Source organism: Paralichthys olivaceus, chromosome 3 (assembly GCF_024713975.1).
Source record: "Paralichthys olivaceus isolate ysfri-2021 chromosome 3, ASM2471397v2, whole genome shotgun sequence".
Classification (NCBI taxonomy): domain Eukaryota; kingdom Metazoa; phylum Chordata; class Actinopteri; order Pleuronectiformes; family Paralichthyidae; genus Paralichthys; species Paralichthys olivaceus.
The window spans coordinates 15,948,246-15,964,431 of record NC_091095.1 but is presented as its reverse complement, the minus strand read 5'-3'; the positions used below and the strand labels follow the sequence as shown (position 1 = coordinate 15,964,431).

Below are 16,186 nucleotides of genomic sequence, written 5' to 3'. Positions count from 1 at the left end.
AACATGAGTAAAACCTTCACCACACACACACGCACACACGCACACAAACGCACAACTCGATCATCTAAACGATGCCACTTGTTTTACCTTTCTGGCTCTGAGCTTTGGTTTCACCGTGCCTGTTATCTAACTGTCCTGCCTGCTGGCACAGCCTCAGCAAGAGGGGTGCAATGACTGTGAATAATATCATTGTCCCAGCTCATGTAACCCATCTCACACACACACACTCATACAAATTGAGTGGAAGCACAGAACCAATCCTACCAAGGCACCACTTGTTTCACCATCGTGAATCAGGAATTCGGTTTGTGCCCTCAGAAAATGCAGGTGGGCGTGGAGGAAACTGAGGCAGTGAGGAAGAGATGGGGTGAAATGTCCCAGCAGCCACCAGCAGCCCACGGCTGAATACTCACACATCACTAACACACGCGCGCGCGCACACACACACACACACACACACTAGGGATCTGTATGTGTGTAGTGGTGACTGTTGTGGTTGACCGGGGAAACACAGGCTCTGTCCCCTGAAGGCAAGGAAAAAAATGACTTATTTAACACACTGGGAGAACACCCGACATTAAATCTGTGTGAGACACTGCCAGACAGAAACACAATGGAGAAAAGAGGGACAGAGAAAAAAGGGGTGGGTGAATGGAGGACAGTGAGGAAAGGAGAGGAGGAAGAGGAAAAGGAGGAAGAGGAGTGTTGTTGGTCCCTGTTGACCAGCCCTGAGGAGAGCTGTGGGGATGACTGAGATATGAAAGGTCTTCTTGCCCCTAATGACTGTGCTGCCTGGTAATGCTGTGAGTCACTCGGCAATGTGAGGAAGATAAGAACACTGCCAGGTTGTCTCCGTCAGCTCTCTGGGCTCCGATTCATATGAATGACTGTGCTTGTGCTTGTGCTTGTGTGTGTGTGTGTGCATGTGTGTGTGTGCGTGTGTTTATTCATGTAAGCACATCCAGTCACACACACACATGCATGCCGTCACTATATACGACAAATAGATATTTTTAAATCACCAGTCATCTTTTTACATTAAAATGTAACAAAAACATGGAGGAAAAAGTTGGAACTCACCCATCTACATAATGTAATTGTGTTCAAACCTCAGCTGCAGCCTCAGAGATGAGTGTGGAGTTGAGACAACACCTCTCTCACATGGCGTCGACAGTAAAAACAACACTTTAAAGACACCCTGTGTTTACTCTTGGGTATTTCTCTCCAAAAACAACCGTGTTCATTGCATTTCCTTTCTAACATTTACATTTATACATTTCTTTAGAACATTTTTAACCTGCATTATTTATGTTTATACTTGCCATATAAAGCTGTGACACAATTCATGGGCCACCTCCTGTAAGACTTGGTCCATGTGGCCCATGAAGGCAGCCTTCACCGAAATGAGTCTGGTTCTTCTGGGATAGTTTGGCCTAAGAAGGATCCATCCAGAGGACACAGCCACTGAATTGGGACACAGCTTGTTTGTTCATATCGAGCATTGATTTTTTCTTGGCACATTATCAGTGGAATAGATCAGTGAAATAGTGTGAAACCACACGGTGCAAATCTGACACCATGTAGATACACACACTATAGTTTCATGTCATCAAAATAACACTCCATAGTGCAAGTGCAAGTGCTTAAAAACACATGGTATCGTTTAGCTTCATAAAGTCACACCAGCAATATATGCTGATATATAAAGATACCTCAGTATGATAAATGGTAAATGGTGTGTATTTATGGAGCACTTTTCCTCTTATCAGCCACTCAAAGTTGCATTCACACACACATCCATACATTGCTCCTATACGCAGCGCTTGCGTTTTTTTCTTATAACACACCATTCATGCGGTGCCTCATCTCACAAGCCATTGGGATCGAACCACCACAAAAAAAAACTAAAGTATAGTACTTTAAATCATTTTTTACATTTCAACATGACAATCAAATAAGTCAAATGATTCACTGATGGGATTGTTTTTGGACCAGAGGCACTCTGGAGCTGCAGTATTATTAAAACCTACAGCTCCCATTTAAACCTGCATGTCAGAGCTTGATGGTGATTGATGACGCTTGGCTTCATCGTTGAATATGTGAGTTGGACCAAACTTCGCAGAACCTTTATTTCATCATATTTGATTTTTACTTCACAGAAAGAAAGTAATTATGTCATACGTGTCAGGATTTTCTCAAAAGTTCAGGAAATTTATCATCACAGTATCGTCCAGCTGCAGTGGGAGAGGTGACTTTGTACTGGATTAAATCAGATTACTGCTGGTGTTGTTTTTCTTACCTCCTGCTGCTGAGTATTGATTTGATCGTGATCAGTTGACCTGACTGAATATTTAACAAAATAATCCGTTATTGACTCTGATGCATACACACACACACACACACACACACACATGCAGGCTTTTACATAAATGTAAGTGGACTCACTCACCCTAATCTTTATTACACATGCTGTACATTCATACATATTCATGGTTTCACTCATCTTTTTTAACCGCTGTTTAAATTAAATTGAAAATCTCTACAAACGTTTTTGTGGTCGCCTCCCTCGCCCTCTCCCACCCACTCCTCCCCTCTCTCTCTCTCTCTCTCTCTCCTCCACCTGAAAATGTCCTGTTCTGCTCGGGGGAGGCTTGTGTCAGATGTGATACATTCACTAGCTCGTAATTGGTTTTGTAATTATATATTTCTGCTTGGTTGATCACAAAGGACATAGTGCTCTCCCTAATTAGGCTGAAAATTCAATATACTAATTCTTCTGCCTTTTTCTCTTCTCGCGTGTTGACCAGATGATTGTTGATGAGTGCAACAGTCGGCCCGGCTGTCACTCACGCCGCATATTCCCGTCATATTTCCCTTTGTCCTTTACGTTCCGCTGTCTCTTTATCTCTTCCCTATTTGCCATTTTCATTGTCTCCTGCTGTCATTGCCCACCCCGCCTCTTTCAACCCATCCCTTTCTCTTCCAATGAAAATACAAAAGAGATGGAGGGTGAGACGTTCCCCAGAGGTGGCTCTGTGCCAACACATCAACCTGTATGGCAGCGAGGCATGCAAAATGAGGCAATACCATATTTGAAAGAGTATTTGGGCATCGATATAAGGGGCACTTAGCAGGATTGTTTGATCGATATAACGTTGATCGTGCTCTCGGGAGAAGCTCTGAGTTTTCCGTCATCCAAACCAAATCCCCTCTCTGGGTCAGACTGTCTGAAGATTTGGTTTCACAGCCTCTTTGTGGCTCCTAGATTAATGAATCTGAAAAACCACATGTGAGTCATAATTGTGGGCCTTCTTATAAATCTTAAGCTGTCCAGTTTCTCTGTCTTTAGACATGTTGTCATGTCTGTTTTTAAGTCTCAGAGCTGATAGTATTGACATTATTTTACAAGTTTTAGTTCAAACTTTATTTTTATCACAGCAGCCTGTCATTTTGAGAAGATTTCCAAACTCACAACTCAAAAACTAAGTTGTAACAAGGCAAAGAAAAAAGCTCTGCACACTTATTCCCAATTGAAGATAATAATGATAAAGCTGAGTTTTTGGATACAAGACTTTTGTCACAGCAAATTATGCACAACCAGAACCCAAACAATATAGTTTTTTGAGGGCTGATGCTGATACAAATAGTAATGGGGTAAAAAGTCTCACAATATATTGGATATATATTAACAATAAGTCCTACTATTTTGTTTTCAATCCATTATGGATATAAGAAATATAATTAAGTCTTGTTGTTTTACAGTTTAACCATAAACTTAATTATAAATAAATCTAAATAAAACACAAAGCAGATGTTTATAATGAATTTTAATTAAAAAATAAACAAACATCTATTTGAGTAATAAATAAAGATAAGTGCTATAATCTATTCTGCATTGTTTTCACTGTAAAATAAAAGTGCTCTTATCAGCAAACCTAAACGCTGACACTGATATGTGAAAGGCTCATATGAGCCGATTTTTATCTGCCAACTGATAAATCCTCAGGCCCTATGCACAACACAAATAAACTTCATATCAGCTTTCCAGATGTTTTTGAAGCATTTCCCTAAATGTGATACTTATTTACACTATTTTAGTTTCCCAGTGGCTTCTAGTGTTGATTAGTCCCCAGTCTCTGTGATATGTTGTAATACCATACACTACATTTTTTAGCCTGGGAATCTACCGCTGTGAACTACTCCCATGTGTACTTGCAACACAGCAAAATTTCATCTCATCATAAGGTTTTGTCACAAATTTGGCTTGATGAAGGTTCAGTGAATGAAAGACTAAAACTAAAATGAATCACAGTGACAATGTGCCACAGTTTTCTGAGAAGGTCTTGAGACAGAGGTGACCACAGGTGACTCAGGTGGTGTTGTGGTCAAGGATTAAATGGCTGTGTTTGTATGTGTGTGTGTGTATGTGTGTGTGTGTGTGTGTGTGTGTGTGTGTGTGTGTGTGTGTGTGTGTGTGTGTGTGTGTGTGTGTGTGTGTGAGTGAGTGTGTGTGTGTGTGTGTGTGATACCAGGGAGTGGACATCAGCTGACCTCACAATCTGTAGCTCTTGCTGCAGGTCAGCTCCACTGCTGAGAATGCCACATGGCTGCCTGGCGAGGATAAACTCCTTTTCTATCATTTTCTCTCTCTCTCTCTCTCTCTCTCTCTCTCTCTCTCTCTCTCTCCGTCTCTCTCTCTCATTTATCTCACTTCCTCTTGCTCTCTCTCTCTTTCCCTCTGGTGTCTGATGTTTGTTTGGGGCCTGTGGTGTGTTCAGTCAGAATTACCATCAAACAGAGAAGAAGGGTTGCAGAGGGATGCGGATTAGCGTTAACATGCTGACTAAGACCGTAGCACTCAGAACAGCACATTGCTGCTAATTTGGTACCACTGTTAATTTATCCTCCGCCCACGTGTACATAAACATACACGCACTCTCTTCCCGTTATAGAGAGTCACTCAGGGATGATCATCTGGGATTTTTCTGGAAATGACAGGCCTGTTATAATGAGTGGAGTGTATTGTATATACAGTATGTGTGTGTGTGTGTGTGTGTTTGAGTATGTGTGGGAGAGTTCTGGCTCAATGGTGGCTCTTGGCAGGGCGACGTTCTCTTCTCCCTGGTCGCTAACATCAGGGGACCAGCCAGGCGTGTAATGGAAACGGGAGATTTAGAGGAGCAGCTTGCTAAATATGACCCCCTGATGTCCTTCTTTAGACGGCTCCTATTGTGCGAACATTACAAAGCAGGTCATCATGATAACTTATTATATTTTATGAAAAATGCTGTGGTTGGGAAAGACCTTATGACACATGAACATATTTTGTTTCTTGGTTAGACTAAACACAGGAAGGTTTATTGTAGCCGGCAGTCAAACACCACATTCATTGGGGGGTTTTTTGGAAAAAGCTTCATCATTAGGAGAAACACTGAGCCCAGGCTCAGGCCAAATGAAATCATCTCATTCTTAAGGTTGAGTTCTGCACAACAGATGAAAAGCAGATGCAGTAGGTGGAGCCTCCTCAGTTTTAATGGTGCCTGACTGCTGCAGGTTGTTTGGAGCAGATGTGTTGTAGCAACAGAGAACTTGTTGTCAATCCTCTGTCTCTGTGTGTGATCACTTTACCTTTATATGTTTATACAAATGCTTTCAGATATGCCTGTTTTTGTGTCTCTAAGGAAAATATCTGGGTCTGTGCTGGAAATTTCAAAGGTGGAATACACAAATTAGAAGGAGCCTGGCTAACCTCAAGAGCAAGAAACTGATTAAGATATTGCAAACTGCATAGCATCCAGTTTATATCAATGCAAATTCACACATTGAAACTTGCTGGCAGACACGTGTGCATGCTTGAGCAGCATCTCTCCCCATCTTCCTCTCGATCTCCTTTAAATGTCGCCATCCATTCACGACAAAGTCCATATTTGCACTGAGCGCACGCTCCTGTGTAACTCATCTGTGCTGCAGATTAATTTTTCAGAGGCCAGGCAGCTCAGTAAGAGGAGGAGGAGGAGAAGGAAGATGGGGAGGACGGGGAGGAGGGCTGCAGTCGTCTGGGTCTTGGAAAGTCTTGCCAGCGCGCACAGGTGGCGTTTTGTCTGGACTCTGCCCAGGGAGTGAGGGAGCAGGGAGAGGAGGAGGAGGCAGAAGGGAGAAGGAGGAGGCATCAGGACGTACAACATTTGAATTCATATATAATTGTTTAATTCAGTGATTTGCTGCTTGTTTTCTTTTTAAATGTGGAAACCACAGTAAAGCCATAATCCTGCAGACTGAACTGGGCTTTAATAAAGAAGAACCTGTACCTGGAAGTGCCAATTTGCTTCCTGGAAATAATGAATAAGGGTTAATGAAATGCATGCATGCAGCAGGGAGTTAATTTTGACAATGTCTGTAAAGTGCAAATGGAAATCGGAGCTCCATGGCTGAAATGTTGCAAAGGATCCAATCCTTGTTTTATCATGTGGTCATGAAGTGTTTCATTTTATGTGTACAAGCGCTGCCAATTGCCTACATTTGTGCAGTGGTTTGGCTCTTGGAAGTATTTACTCCCCTCTCTGAGATGCTGGCAGTGGGACAGGGTTGTTATTAAGAGTGCTTCATCTGGCTTTGTGATTACAGCTCTGACCAAGCTGACAGACTGCAACCCCGCCGACAAGCAGCATGCAAATGATTCTCACAGACGAGCACGCATCTGTGCTGTGATGCAGAGAAACACACATGCAAACACACACACACACACACACACACACACACACACACACACACACACACAGATGTATGCACCAGGCTGGAACACATGCTGCTATATGGGGGGGAATGACATATCCTCATATCCCGCAACCGTCACACCTCAATTTGTCACATTGTGCTGCGCCATTGGAAATTTACACCTCACACTTGACACACCCCCTGCATCAAACTCACATACACACACACACACACATGCACACGAAAACACTTCTCTCCTGTCTTTTTTTTTTTTTCGCCGTTGAAAAATGAGAACACTGCAGGGAATGAAGTGGGAAGGTGGAGGGGCAGTGGGGGGTAGGGGTGGAGCATCTGGAATAACATTCACCCGTATCTCATATCACTGCTTCACCTCTGATCTCTCTCTCTCTCTCACACACACACACACAAACACACACGTAGACACATATACAAGGGTTTTCAACATACCCACGATCACTTCCAACACCGCTTCTGCTCCAGCTCTTCTTCTCTTTTGGATGACATCAGCAGTGGGTTTGGTGTGTGAGTGTGCATGTGTGAGTTGGGGGTTGGGGGTTACAGAGCTGGTGCCACCCTGACTGGGAGACTAGCTTGGGGAGGGGGGTTGCTGGCTGCTGTCCATCAGAGATCTACTGTACATCACCACTCATTCACTCTGCGCTCACACACACAGGTGGCAGACTCAGCTTTGCAAAAACAAACTGCTGTCATTACCTTCTGGATTAAAAGTCAAAGGTCATAACTGGAATTTGGGCTTAATTCTCAGTGACAACAAAAATATCCCCCACATGCAGATTCACTGCCACTCTTGTTTGTGCTAGCCATAGTGTAAACTCTTCTTTCCTGGCCTTTCTGTTTTTCGTAAAATATTGAACACCTTCACACACACTTACGGATATAAAACTTTTTTATTTTATTGACCACAACTAATGATTACAACAAAGCAGAACCTGCAGTGAGAAGTCAAAAGAAATCGTATCAATTTCAAAGGGTCAGAAAACTAAAAAGTTAGTAATAAAGCAATTAAAAAAGGGTTCATAGCACAGACTGTGCATATCTATGGATATAACGGCTTCTCTAAAGTGAAGCCAAAGTGGGTTTATGGCTGCAATGTTGGTCATAAATCCCGCCTCCTCCATGTTAGTGGATGGGAAATGGTCGTGGGGGAGCTGAGTGTGGGCTTACTTTGCATCTCCTTCTTAAACAGACCTTCAAACATGGACATATAGGAATTAAGAATAGAAATATGTCTATATATTAAAAGTGAAAAGACAAAAAGTTGGACCATACTGTCTTTTTGGGCAGTCAATCATCGTGTGTTGTTTAGGTGCACAATCATGTGATCATCTCAACAAGTCAAGTGAACATCAGTTAAACCGGTTTCTGTAAAAGCCCTGATGCCAGGAGATGAACTAACATGTTGTTTTGTTTCTCTGTTTCATGAAATCAACCTTCACAACTGTCACTCACTGTGGAATAAAAGCAGCCATTAAGTCTTGCAGTGCTCACTCTACTCCGTTTTTCAAAGAATGAGCGTGGCATAATGGAAGTGTGACTCTAGTCATTAGGCGGGCATCATGGAGTCTGACATCTCACGGTGGAGAAATTAGTCTTAAATCTGCTTCTTGTTCTGAAATCCAGAGTGTGGTATGGATTACCATCTGTCAATCATCAGCAGCTGTGTGTGTGTGTGTATGCGTGTGTGTGTTTGTGTGTGTGCCTCAGTGAGGGTAGACACTTAAAGTCTCTACAGGCTACGTTCAGACTGTATCAATCTGATTGACAGCGTTAATGGTGTGATAATTCTACACATCAGGCAACTGAAAAGCTTCATTTCACAGCACACGCTGGATAATCAGTCTCTGAAAAATAAACTCACTTTTCCCTCCATTCACTCCATCATTTTGCTTTTCTTCTCCTCGCTTTTACCCCTCCTGCATACTAAGCTTCTAACCTCTCTGTATTTCTGTCTTCCCTGCAGGATGAATGCCGTAACTTCATGAAGGTGCTGCTCAGTAGACAAGGAGGCCTGTTTGTGTGCGGGACCAATGCCTTCAATCCGCTCTGTGCCAACTATACCGTAAGAAAAGACTGATCGTGCTCACACCTGCGGTCACAGCTCCACCTGTCATAGACCTGTGACTAGTCCAATCATGAATTCATACTTCATACAATCCATCCATCTGTCCTTCCATCCATTTTTTTCCGCTTGTCTGGGCTCAAGTTGTGGAGGTAGCTGGTCAGGTAGGGTATCCGAAATGTCCATCTCCCTGGCCATGCTTTCCAGCTCTTCCTGGAAACATCCCGCAAACGGAAGGTGCCTTAGACGAGATTATTTAAATACCTGAACTTTCCCCTTTTGACCTGAAAAAGCAGTGATTCTACTCCAAGCTCCCTCCAGATGTCTTATCTCCTCTCCCTGTCTCTAAAGGCTGAGCTCAGCCACCCTAAGGGGAAAATTCATCTTGGCCGCTTGTATTTGGCTCCTCGATCTTTCGGTCACTACATATGAGCATAGATGAAGGTTTCAGAGTAGATCCACCCGTAAAAAAAGCTTTACCTTGCAGGCTTTCTTTACAATAACAGTCAGGTACAATGCCTGAATTACTGCTGGTTTATCCATATTTTTAGAGAAGAGGCCTAGTTTCCCTTATGAAATTAGTATGTCTGTTCAGGTGAAAATTCACAGCTTGATTAAAGTTGTTTGTTTGCGGCAGCGTTGACTTTCTCTTCAGGAGCAATTTATCTGAGTTGTCTGGCAGCTACACTCCCTCGTTTTCCTGAGATACAACAGTTGTTGTTTCCCGGTGGTTAAACTTTGTGGTCTGCCAAGCTTGTTATCATCAAGTCGGAGAAAGCGGATAACCAAGACAAACACAAAAGAGGGGGAGAGGAGGAAGAGGAGCTGTGATTAAGGGCCGTGCAGACGTGACTTGTTTGCCGGCTTTGTTCTCATTGCTGCTGGTTAAAAAAGAAAAGCCATTCCGCAGTAGAAGGCAGGTATTAAAGAGACACCGGGGTTAAAGCTGTTGACTGACCCGATTCAAGCAAACTAGAGTGTACCCCAAATAATTCCTCCTCATATACATCTATCAGCCTCTGAATGTGTGCATCCATTCAGCACCCGATTCCTACACCATTCACCTCCCGACCAATTCCTGTCTCGCTCAATTACGGTAACAATCTCAAACTCGTGGAAGAAAAACTACACATAAATATTAATCATGGCCTCGACTGATTTCACATCCTCTAGCAGGAATATTAAATAAGGGATGAAGAAGGCAGTTGAGAAGGAGAAAAAAATCCTTTCAGTATCAAAGGCTTTTTTTCAGATAAGTGTTATTCTCAGTCTCTCACATTTCAAACAGTACAACAGTGATACACGGAGCTCTACCTGGCCCATTATCTGTCAGCAACTAATGACATTCTACAACAGCGTATAACACACCTGTCTTCTGCCTGATAGGCTGCACGCCTTTTTCTCCCGGGACTAGTTAGTGATGTTAGCGACTGTTTTATTAATAGCCAGGGTTTTAATGAAATGACAAATATTAATTATTTCATTTTCGGCCTCGAATGAGAATTCTACTATGCTGCAGGAATAGTTTGCTTGGGTTTTTATTTTTTAAGTTTATGTGTTTGTGAACGTGTTTTTGAAGAGAGAGACGCAGCAATTTCCCTACCCGTATGAGTGCGTTTGTGTGTAAGAGCTGAAAACTGTTTGAATCGTCAATGTGACTTTATGTGGGTGTATGGCTGGACCCCAGTGTGTCTGTGTGTTTATCTGTTTTATTTATGTGTGAGAATGTGTCTCTTGTTGTTGCTGCTGTGCCTAATTGCCACCAGTGAATCATTAGTTTGCACTTACAGTAACACTCCCTAATTGCCGTTCTCTGGTGCCTTGTTTTCACAATGCTGTTGCAGACACAGCCACAATGTTTGGAGTATGTTGATTGATGTGTGCGTATGTGTGTGTGTGCATTTTCTGTGTGTGCGGCCTTACAGGGAGACACTCTGGAGATGGTTGGAGACACGGTCAGTGGGATGGCGAGATGCCCTTATGATCCCAAACATGCCAACGTAGCTCTGTTTGCAGGTGAGACTCAACTTTTGTTTTAGTCCTCTTGTTGTAGGGCGCTGTCACACCCATGTTGTTTGGACTGGACCTTTAGACTTCTCAGTTTAGTGTGAACCAAATAACAGGTCTGAAAGGTGCCTCAGACCACATTCGCGACTGACGGACCAAAATTTAGAGTTTCTTGGTCGGGATCAAATTAACCTGTGTTCAGATAGAAATGATTTAATCTATTTTTTTTTAATGGTTCTGACTTTGGACTAGTTTCAGGAAGATGAAACATCATTAAACAACAGAAGAAGAGAAAGAAGCGGAAGCGCCTTGCAGGATTGCTGGGTGTCTTTCTGCCTCTGACACCATAATGTTTGAATAAAGATGATGCTCATTTTGCTGGTAGTATTAAGATAATGATAACACAGTGGCAATCAGTGCCGCTGTGACATTGTAGTTTTAATTGTCGCAGCAATGACATAAAAATCATTGATCGACATCATTGTTCCTCCATCAAAGACGTTTTGCTTGAAAACAACAAATACTTTCGTCAAAATGCACTATTGTGATTCTTCATCAGATTCAAACCCTTCACTATAATCAAATCAACAGTCCTGTGACTGAAACTGTAGGGAGCCATTACTGTTCTGCCATCAGCACATTATCTCATATTAGCAGGCTGGAGTTTTTCCTTTCATGTGTGTGGGAGAGCTGCAGAGTCGTAATTATGTTACTCGATTGCATTGTTTACTGGTCAGTCATGTCATGTTTACGATGCAGGACTCTCACAAAACAGTAACAATTACTCCACTTTCATTGTTTGTGGTTACGCTGTTGCATTGGCAGGCTGTCCAGCTCATTAGTGTGTGTGTGTGTGTGTGTGTGTGGTTATTTTTATTTTGTGTGTGTCAGAGGGGAATCTGTTTACAGCCACAGTGACTGACTTCCTGGCCATTGATGCAGTGATCTATCGTAGCCTTGGGGACAGTCCTGCTCTTCGCACCGTCAAGCATGACTCCAAGTGGTTCAGAGGTACCTGTATGTGTGTGTGTGTGTGTGTACTTGTACTTATATGTTTCTGAGGACCATTTTGAGTAAAGATCTTACAGGGGGAGGACAGTAAGATCAGGGGTTAGGGGCAAGGGAATGAATTATGCCAATGGGTGGTAAATGTGTGGGGATGCATATGTGGTTGTGTTCTTTTGTATGCCTGTCAAAGTGTGTCTTAACAAGTGTTTGTACATTACTGTTGTTTTCTGAAGAACGTCTCCTCGTCAGCGTCGTGTCTGTTGTTGTTGTTCGTCAGAGTCTGATGGGTTGAGTGAGCGTCCACAACACTTAGCAGCAAACAGGATCGATATGTGTCAGTAGCAGAGGGCTGAGTCAGCAGGCTGACAACTCTGTGTTCAGGTCACTGGACATGAAGCTGTCAAACCTTCTGCTCCTGAAAGAATCTGGACCGTAGACTGTATATAAAGATGCACAACATAACTGCTTACCAAAAGTGAAGCCAAAGCTTTTGGATTGCCACCTGCTGGCTGGCTGCAGTAAAAGTAATACATTCTGCTTCCTTGGATTGGCAATCTCAGAGCTGATCAGCTATTGTCTGACTACAAATTAGCCTCTGGGAGCTACTACAAATATTTTGAGGCTTCTGGTGTAAACAGTGGATATCAAGGCCCATGCTGCCTTTCGTTCACCGTACCAAACACAGATTACTGTCTGACGAGTTTGTTAGATCACAAGAGTTGAATGTTTCTCTGCACAAAACACAAACACTGATACTCTTTGTAGGTGTTTTAGGTCCAGGCAACATTTTGGCTAATCTCTATTTAAAGCTATCAGCAGATGGTTGCAGAGAAATTTAAGAGCAAATGCATTTTGGTCATGAATGTGTTTCTCTCCACAAAGATTGTTTACCTGCGAGAGAACAAAGCACAATGCTCATGCTCAAGTAGCAATGGAGGCTTCTTGAACCAAATCTCGAGCCTCGCTGACAGATTCTGCATATTCACTTGAAAAATCTGTTTACAGAGTTTAGTTGATAAGAAATTGACCAAACGAAAATGTCAGAGTACATGTCGAAGAAAGTTTTTCGTAAAGATGTCATTTTAGGTAGCTCTTATCAAACTTATGTATGTTCGAGTCTTTTTAAAAGAGGATGAAACATCATGATTGACATTTATTGGAGTGAGGAAATGGAGACTCGTCCATCTTTACATACAGTCTTTAGTCTGGACCATCCACATCAGGGTTGGTCTGCAGTCAGACCTGAGGATGACGATTAGAAGGTCACAAATACACAATAATAGACATACAGGTTGCAGCTGGTCCCAGGTGTATCAGCATAGCGTGAAACCCGTTTCTCAGAAACATCAGGGAGTCATAATGTGCCTATTGTTTGGTGTGAAATCCCCATTCAGCATGTAATGAAATTAAGCATGGCCTCTGCCACATCCTCTCTGCCCTCATGTTGCCTCAGTGTCATGGGAGTGAATGATGTGCCTACACACGGAGGCACTGTTTGCTAAATTCTCACGATCTATCTACAACATCAAACGTTCACTACCTACTCCCCTCTCTCACACTCTTTCTCTCTCTCACACTACAGAGCCCTATTTTGTCAGTGCTGTGGAGTGGGGACCTCACATCTACTTCTTCTTCAGAGAGATAGCCATGGAGTTCAATTACCTGGAGAAGGTATGGAAGCCATCTACTTTCTCCCTGTGAACTTTCCATATTCACACAAAAGGAGCCACTGGTCCTTTCAAAGCATCTTTTGAAAGCACTGTAGAGGCATATGTAAAAGTGTGCATCACTATTAAAGAAGATTCTGGTCGAATGTCTCTCTGCTGCTATCATATGAATGTCAATATCAACTCTTCCCACTGCTACACTGACCTTTCATCCGTGTATGTTTTTGTCTGCATATCTAATCCAACAAACCGCGTTCTGAGCAAACAACTCTTGTCTGTATTAACCTCAGAAAAGCCCTTTTTTTAACAGCGACTCTGTTTATTTCCTGGAGCTGGGTATACATATTAATGAAAAAAAAAATATCAGCAGCATCAGCAAACCCATCCTTATTATAAATGAGCAATTAACATCAATTGGGGGAGAGGAGCTCGCAGAAGGTAGAGTAAATGGACACCTAAAATGCATCACCATTGTGTGGATGATCGTGTTCAAAGAAACAATTTTGAAATGCACTGACATTTTCATGAATAATTGATAAAACATTTACCATAATAAAACAACGATCTGCCAAAACAGGGTTTCCGATACACAAATAGAATGCAAATGACTCTTCAGAGATGACATGGAGTTGAAAATGGCTTAATGTACCTATTTGAAGATGAAAGCTGAAGATTAGGAAATACTTTTGAACCCCCACACCTTATTACTGACATTGTATGTGAGCCACAGCAAGGCCATGCTTATCAATATATTGTAAATGCCATGTATATTCTTCACACTCATTTTCTGTGCCTATCTCAGGTGGTGGTGTCGCGTGTGGCCCGGGTGTGCAAACGGGACCAGGGCGGTTCTCAGCGAGTTCTGGAGAAGCAGTGGACGTCGTTCCTAAAGGCCCGTCTGAACTGTTCCGTCCCCGGGGATTCCCACTTCTACTTTAACCTGCTCCACTCCACTAGTCCCGTCATCAGGATGCACGGCAGGGACATCATCCTGGGCGTGTTCTCCACACCAGCTAACAGGTACAACACAAACATAAAACTGAAAAATGCAAAAAAGTGTGACAGATACTTAAGATTCAAGATTTCCAAAAGATTTCTTGTTGAATTTCACTGTCCTCTTAGATAAACTCTAAACTTTACGCTTTCATCAACACTATTCCGAAAAGGAAGCTCAAATATCCAGCGTAAAAATGCTGCCATCTTGGTGCAGATGATGTCATTTGGAGTCTGCAGAGTAATGATAGTGTGATGGAGCTGCAGTAGCGAGGTTTCACACTGTTTTTATAGCATTAAACAACTAGTTAGAACTTGGAGTTAGAATCAACCTTACTGGAAAAATGAACACTGGAACTTACATCATGCAGATGCAAACATCTTTCAAAATAATTTATCTGACGTGTATTTTGACATTTTGTTTGGTCCATGTCTCATCACCTACCATGGGGGAGGCAGGATTTATTACCTATACTACAGTCAGCCCCCAGGGGGTGATCAAGGAGCTTTGGCATCACTTTTGGGGAGCTATTTCAATCAATCTTTATATACAGTCTGGGATTTGAAGTGTTCATTGTATCTGCAGTATAATTGGTTGTATTTGCACAAACTTGCCGTTCAGGCGTTGCAGCTGATACAATATGAGGATTTATTTTTATTTAAATTGAATTATCTTTTTTTTTCAATTACTGATCCTCATATTACAACTACTACTTATTACTACTCCACAATCTTTGCACACAACCCCCAAGCACGAGCGGATCCTGATTAAGAATCACTGATGATCAATACCCAACCTTTCTTTCTTCAAATAAGAAGCTTTATCTGTTTGTAAATATGTGTGTGCACGTGTGAGTGTGTGTGCAGCAGTGAAAATATTTCAATTCATATCCTGCTTCACAGAGAGAATGGGAATCACACTCAGAGCTTTTTTTTAAAGAAATACTCGTAGAGAGACATCTTGACATACTTCCCATGGAGACTGGGATAGACACCCGTGGCGAAGCTGTACTCACGGCTCACCTTGAAAATTTAGTGGACCACCATAGTTTGTTCCCTCACAGATGAAGTCAGAGAGAGCGAGGCCTCCTACGGGAAGGCGAAGAAAGAGGCTGTGTGGAGGTGCAGAGGTCAAGATTGTGGGGTGCAAACTAATTGAAGACACATGGGACGCTTTCATTGAGGACAAAGAGGTGATTTTCTGAGAGACAAGATTAAATTGAAAAAAGGTGAAAGGGAAGGAGGGGTGAGGGGAGGGGAGAGATGCTGCCTGGTAAATGGGGGATTATTGGAGACTGAGGGTATTTGTGGAGCCGAACACAATGCTACTTACAGACCAGAGAGACATTTGAACAACAGAGTGAAGAAGGGAATGTAAAAAATATATATTTATATGAGCTATACAATACTAAATCTATAGATATATTAAATAGATGAAAAAGAAAAGAAGAAATAGCAAACCTGTTGGATTCAGGTTGGGATCTTGGTTTCCAGCAGGAAAATGTAACCTGAGTCGCTCTCTATTCTTTACAACTGTGATGTCCACTGAACAGTTTCATCTCCCTTCCAGTCCGTAATTTTCTGAGCAAGACAGCAAGTGGTGTAGTCTGAACTCATCTTAAACTGGCTCTAAATGTCACAAGTGTGGGATAGTTCCTCTTGTAAAAAAACAAATAAACCCATGTTTTCCCATGTC

General features: G+C 42.4%; 1 protein-coding gene across 1 annotated transcript in view; it reads left to right on the top strand.

Annotated features, from left to right (window-relative positions):
- Positions 1–16,186, top strand: part of sema6bb (sema domain, transmembrane domain (TM), and cytoplasmic domain, (semaphorin) 6Bb) — a 126,899-nt gene that overhangs the window by 67,798 nt on the left and 42,915 nt on the right. The window contains exons 6-10 of the mRNA XM_069522194.1: positions 8,717–8,815; positions 10,741–10,831; positions 11,714–11,833; positions 13,413–13,501; positions 14,300–14,517. Of these exons, the coding sequence (XP_069378295.1) occupies positions 8,717–8,815; positions 10,741–10,831; positions 11,714–11,833; positions 13,413–13,501; positions 14,300–14,517 (617 nt within the window). The remainder of the gene's footprint in view (positions 1–8,716; positions 8,816–10,740; positions 10,832–11,713; positions 11,834–13,412; positions 13,502–14,299; positions 14,518–16,186) is intronic.